The 6,361-nt window shown below is 49.0% G+C and overlaps 1 protein-coding gene across 1 annotated transcript in view; it reads left to right on the plus strand.

Moving 5' to 3' along the window:
- Positions 1 to 6,361, plus strand: part of LOC112409977 (protein WWC3-like) — a 120,859-nt gene that overhangs the window by 111,023 nt on the left and 3,475 nt on the right. The window contains 5 exon segments of the mRNA XM_024760363.1: positions 2,281 to 2,445; positions 3,911 to 4,003; positions 5,781 to 5,968; positions 5,970 to 5,994; positions 6,141 to 6,268. Of these exon segments, the coding sequence (XP_024616131.1) occupies positions 2,281 to 2,445; positions 3,911 to 4,003; positions 5,781 to 5,968; positions 5,970 to 5,994; positions 6,141 to 6,268 (599 nt within the window).

The raw sequence follows: 6,361 nt of genomic DNA on the forward strand, positions 1-6,361 counted from the left end.
ACACACACAAAAAAGACACATGGGTCAATGGAACAGAGCGGAGAGCCCAGAAATAAACCCACACTTATATAATCAACTAATCTATGATGAAGGATGCAAGAAAACACAGAGGGGAAAAGACAGCCTCTTCAATAAATGGTGTTGGGAAAACTGGACAGCTACATACAAAAGAATCAAACTGGACTACTTTCCCATTCAATTTTAAAATGTTTAAAGGCTTAAATGTAAGATCTGAAACCATAAAACTCCTACAAGAAAGCATAGGTAGGTATGCTCTTGGACATCAGTCTTAGCAATGTATTTTAGGATATCTCTCCTCAGGCAAGGGAAACAAACAAACAAACAAAAAACAAATGAGACTTTATCAAATTAAAACGCTATTGCACAGTGAAGGAAACTATCAATAAAACAGAAATGCAGCCTGCTGAATGGGAGAAGATAGTTGCAAACGTTATATCCGACGAGGGGTTAATATCCAAACTATACAGAAAACTCAGACAACTCAACATCAAAAAAACAACCAACCTGATTAAAAACTAGGCAGAGGACTTGAATAGACATTTTTCCAAAGAAGACATTCAGATGGCCAACAGACACATGAAAAGATGCTCAGTGTCACTAATCATTAGGGAAATGCAAATCAGAACCACAATAAGGTATCACCTCATACTTGTTAGAATGGCTATCATCAAAAAGACAACAAATAACAAACATTGGAGAGGATGTAGAGAAAAGGGAACCCTTGTGCACTGTTGGTGGGAATGTAAATTGGTGTCACCACTGTGGAAAACAGTAAGCAGGTTCTTCAAAAAGTTAAAAGTTGAACTGCGACACCATCTTGCAGTTCCACTTCTGGGTATTTTTCTGAAGAAAGCAAAAACGCTAGTTAGAAAAGATATATGAACCCCTATACTTATTACAGCATTATTTACAATAGCCAAGATGTGGAAACAACCTAAGTGTCCATTGTCAATAGATGAATGGGTAAAGAAGATGGGGTATACATGTGTGTATATATGTATACACACAGACACACATATATACACATACATATGTATATACATAATATGCAGTGAAATACTGGCCATAAAGAAGAAGGAAATCTTGCCATTTACAGTAGCACAGATGGACCTAGAGGGTATTATGCTAAATAAGTTGGAGAAAGAGAAATACTGCATGATTTCGCTTATATGTAGAATTAAAAACAAAACAAAACAAATGAACAACCATAACAAAACAGAAACAGACTCATAGCTACAGAGAACAAACTGGTGGTTGCCAGGGGGGTTGAGGGGGTGGGGATGAGGGAAATAAGTGATGGAGATTAAGAGGTACAAACTTCCAGTTATAGAATAAGTAAGTCACGGGGATGTCCTGTACAGCATAGGGTATAAGGTCAATAGTATTGTGTAAACTCTGTGTGGTGACAGTCGGTAACTAGAGTTATCATGGTGATCGTTTTGTAATGTATTAAAATATGTAATCAGTATGTTGAACACCTGAAGCTAATACAACATAGTAAGTCAATTATGCTTCAGTAAAAATTAATGAATGAATGGCTCATACAGCATGTGGCCTCTTGTGATTGGCCTTTCACTCAGCCTAATGTCTTCAAGGTACATCAGACTGTAGTATCTACCAGCACTTCCCTCCTTCTCATCGCTTGCATGAGTATGCCACGTTTTGTTTATCTTCTCATCCGCCCGTGGATGTTTGGACTACTTCCACCTTTTGGCTGTTTGAGTAAGGCTGCTATGAACATTTGTGTGCAAGTATTTGTTTGAACACCTGTTTTCAGGTCTTTTTGGTATACACCTAGGAGTGGAATTGCTGGGTCTGACTTCAGTTTTTACCAGGATGTCCCTGGTGCTGTGTTGAGAGGGTTTGAAGGGAGGAGGGAGGCGTGGAATCCAGGAGACGGGTGAGAAGCCTCCTGCGCTAATCAGGCTCAAGACGATGGTGACCCAGACGGAGGGTTGGTGATAGGAGGTCAAAACATGCTTAATCTCGAACACAGAGCCAACAGGATTTAATCTTGGACCAGATATAGGGTGTGTGAAAGAGAGCTGGGTCCAGAATGACACGAACCCTTTTTTTGCTGGAACAAATGGGAAAGTAGAGATCCTTGGCAGAGGGAATATCAGAAATTCCATTTTGGACGTGTTAAGTGTGAAATGCCAGTTAGAGCTCCAGTGGAAATGGCATGGTTGTTTGGTGACTCCACTAATTTAATGCTTGCGTTCTAGAAAGAGTCGTGGTAAACAATAAATTACTATCTAGGTTGATAAGGAAACCAACACGGAAGATCTCTTTCCGGAAGAGGTGGCGAGTCTGCCGAAGGAGAGGCCCGGCCGCAGGGCCCGCGGCTCGCCCTTCACGCGGAGCAGCACCGTTGTCCGTTCCCAGACCTTCTCGCCTGGAGCGCGAAGCCAGTACGTTTGCAGAGTAAGTCGGGAGTCCTTTGCCACCTGCCTGGAAGGATTCTTCATCGGTCGCGGGCGGGGCTGGGCAGCAGAGGGTTGGAGCTCCCGGCAGATCCTCACCTGCACGCAGGGTTGAGAACTCTGAGACAGGTGGAGGGGGAGACCCCACCTGCTGTGGTCCGTGGAGACAGGACAGCAGGTTGGAGGTTGGCCGGCCGTGGCCGTGTGACAGTGACGGCACGGACTAGCAGAGACGAGGCGCTGTTGAGGATAAGTGCTCACGACGCGGCAGACTGGGGCGCCGTGTGGCTCGAGCAGAGCTTTGACCCTCCCGCTCCTCTGACGGGGCTCGTTGGAGAAAGCATCTTCCCTTGAAAGGGCTCCCAAGGGGCCGCTGCATTAGGGCAAAGCCAGATTTTGATCTTATGAGCGATGCAGTCCCTCAGTCCTACTTGGGAGACACTGAGGGGTCCCCAGGCCCACCCTCAGGCTCAGAAATTGGCTAGGACTCACGGAACTCAGAAAAGCCATCGTATCCACAATGATGGTGCGCCGCAGGGAAGGGGTGCAGACCGACGCGCAGAGGGAAGAGGCGTCGGGTAGTGCTCTGGAGAGACCGGGCGGAGCTTCCAGCCCTTCTCCCGCAGCGGAGTTGTGCGGCAGCTCTCACCTCTCGGAGCAGTGGCAGCGTGCCCGGAGCACAGCCGACCAGGGACGCTCACCCGAGGCTTGGTGCCCAGGGGTTTTGTAGGGGTGGTCACGGGGCACAGCTGTTGGCCGGCGTGGCTGACCTTCGTCTGCAGCCCCTCCAGGGTCAAGCTGGTGGCCCAGGGCCCCCCTCACATTGTCAGCAGAGACTGTGCGGCCGGGCCAAGGTCCCCAGGTAAACAGAGACACTTAGAACGTTCTAGGGACTTACAGGTCACTGCCCAGGAGCTGAGCAGGGAGCCCACCTTTCTTGGGCAGGGAATCCTTTACTCACAGGAGGGAGCAACAGGGGCTGGGGCCCGGGTGGCCACGTTTGCGAGGCCTGCAGCTCCTCTCCCCACGCAGTGAGGTGTCCCGGTCGCGCTGCCCCGGGCAGCCCAGGGTCAGGCGGGGCACTCCCGCCCCATCAGGCTGCAGCCCTGTGGGGCCTGGTGCTTCATCACGCGGCTGGAGGTGCCTGATCGAAGGCCATCCTTCCTTATCCTAGACTCTTGCTGAACCCCTGTGGAGCAGGCTCCCGCCTGCTTGCTGAGGAGGACGGGGCGGTGAAGGAGAAAGCCCTTCACCTCCCCAGAGACAGGCCTCCAGCCCCTGCACCGTGCTTTGCGCCCTGCACAAAGACTTCTTGTAAGCGAAACCCAAAGTCTTGGTAAAAGCTCTAAACGTCATAACTGTTTGAGCACCTGCTCGAGAAACAAAATAATCCAGTTCAGAGTACACAGAGAATGAATGTTGAATTCTTGAGGAAGTGTTTCTGAACCTCCGTCTTTTTGGTGTAGCTTTATCGTAGTGACAGCGACAGTTCAACGCTGCCCCGGAAGTCCCCCTTTGTCCGAAACACTTTGGAAAGACGAACCCTTCGCTATAAGCAGGTATGTGCCACGTAGACTGATCTGCCGTCTGTATGTACCCTGGGAGTTACTTCTACAAACCTGAAGGGGTAATATTTTAGGTAAGATTAATTGAAAGGTAATATGTTTACTTCCTTGTTTACTTAGATATAATTTTTAAAAGTGTATATAATGTCAATATGTTACCCATATTTGTTGATTTCCTAAGATAATGTCATAATCTAAGATAATACATGATCTTTACGTTTTAAAATATAATAAATTAATAAACAGCCATTCTGTATAAGAGATTCTTCTTTCTTTTTTGACAAGGGAGTATATACAGTTTAGAAGATTTGGGTCTTTCAACTTGGAGCATTCTCCTGCATAGGACTGTTCTACAGTTTTCCTTTATATACACCGGATTCTTTCTCCACATCACGCCAGTTTACACACTTTTGCTACTTTTAATTTGTAAGGTAGTGCCCGGGCAAGAATTCTTTGAAAGAAAAAAAAGTCCCAGATCTCCTTGTGGTGGTTGTATTTAGAGTAGCCGCTGACTGAGAATGATAAGAAAATACATAACTCGGCAACAAAAGTATTTCTCAGCAGCCATGCTGTTGGCATTTTGGCCTAGGTCTGTCTTTGTTGGGGGCTGTCCTGTGCACTGTGGACCGTTGAGCTGCATCCCTGGCCTTGATCCACAAGTTGCCAGTATCACTCCCTCCCCCAGTTGTGACGACCAAAAATGTCCCCTGAGGGCCCAAGTCACCTGTGGTTGGGAACGAGTGAGCTCTGCTATGAATTCAGCGGAGCTTTTAAATGAGTTTGTGTTTATTAAGTCACTTAGATTTGCATTTAACTTCTGTATATGTGCAAAATAGTGTTATGGGTGTGTAAAACGCATATTCAGTCCTCCCAGCAACGCTGATAGGCTCGTGGATTTGTGATTTTGTTGCACTAACTGCCTTCCCCAGCGTTGTTAGCCGTGGCGTGGGAAGTACTGCTCTCAGCTCTGTGTACAAAAGTCTATTCTCGTCTTAGAGCTTTCTTGAAAACAAGCGACTTGCTTACTTCAGGCGTGTATGGGGAGGAGCGTTTTTTGTTGTTGTTGTTGATGTTTGGCCTCGCTGCGCGGCTTGCAGTTGTAGTTCTCCGACCAGGGATTGAATTTGCACCCCAGCATTGGAAGTGGGGAGTCCTAACCATTGGACTACCAGGGAATTCCCTGGGGAGGATCGTTTTTGACAGCTTGTGTGTGTTTAACCAGAAAGCCCTCAACGTGGTTTATAATGTGCTTTTTCCCCGTTATACAGTAGGCCATTAAGATTTTGCCATGTCGGTATATTTTTCATCTTTTTACAATAGCTGCGTTTTCTGCGGGCCTTATAATGTATTTGATCACTTTTCTCTTGTCAGGTATTTAGGATTTTTTCTGTCATAAACCTTTTGCACATCATCAGCTGTGCCTTTCAGATGCAAGTCAAATGCAATTTCAGAACCAAAGAAAACACAACATTTTGTGGCTCTTGCTTATATTGTCAAGTAGCACTTGAGAAAGATGACGCCCTCCTGCCCCGTGTGAGAGGGTCTGTCTCTCTGCGCTTTAGCCAAAGCCTAGGTCGTCATTACAGCGGACAGCTTGCTGTCACTGGGTCGTTACCGGAGTGGAGGTTTGAACCCGTGTCGCCCATATCCGTGTTGTGTTGGCGTCGGGCCACGCTGCGGGTGTCTCTCTCCAGTGGGGTCGGTCACTCGGGGAAGAAGCTGCAGGCAGGGCGCGGGCGGGGTGGGCGCGCTCACGGCCGCGGTCTCGCAGCCCTGCAGGTCCTCCCTGGCGGCGCTGGCGGCGCGCACGTCCCTGGACCTGGAGCTGGACCTCCAGGCGTCGCGGACGCGGCAGCGGCAGCTGACCGAGGAGCTGTGCGACCTGCGCGAGCTGCGCCAGCGCCTGGAGGACGCCCAGCTCCGCGGCCACGCCGAGCCCCCGGCCTGGCTGCTGCGCGAGCCTGCTGCGGGAGACCGAGAGGCAGGTGAGGCCCCGGCCCGCCAACGGGGGGAGGGGGCAGGCGGTCGGGCCTTTCTCGCCTCCCGGTGCCCGGAGCTGGCAGGGGCTTCCATCGCTCTTCCTTAAAACTGGAAGCAAACCCGTCTGGTTCACCCCGCGTTGCTGTTCCAGACGAGACAGACCAAACTTGACTTCCATCAAGAACAGGCAGCTGAGAAGATGCTGAAGAAGGCCTCCAAAGGGGTGTGCCAGCTGCGCGGGCAGAACCTCAAAGAGCCCATCCAGGTGCAGGCGTTCAGGTGGGGAGAAGCCCAGGCCTCACTCTCCTGCTTGCTTTTTCCTGTCATACCTTTGTCATTATAAAGAGTAAAGTAAGTATTGAGAAAGACCCA

This window comes from Neophocaena asiaeorientalis, unplaced genomic scaffold, assembly GCF_003031525.2.
Source record: "Neophocaena asiaeorientalis asiaeorientalis breed wild unplaced genomic scaffold, Neophocaena_asiaeorientalis_V1.1 scaffold827, whole genome shotgun sequence".
NCBI classification, from domain to species: domain Eukaryota; kingdom Metazoa; phylum Chordata; class Mammalia; order Artiodactyla; family Phocoenidae; genus Neophocaena; species Neophocaena asiaeorientalis.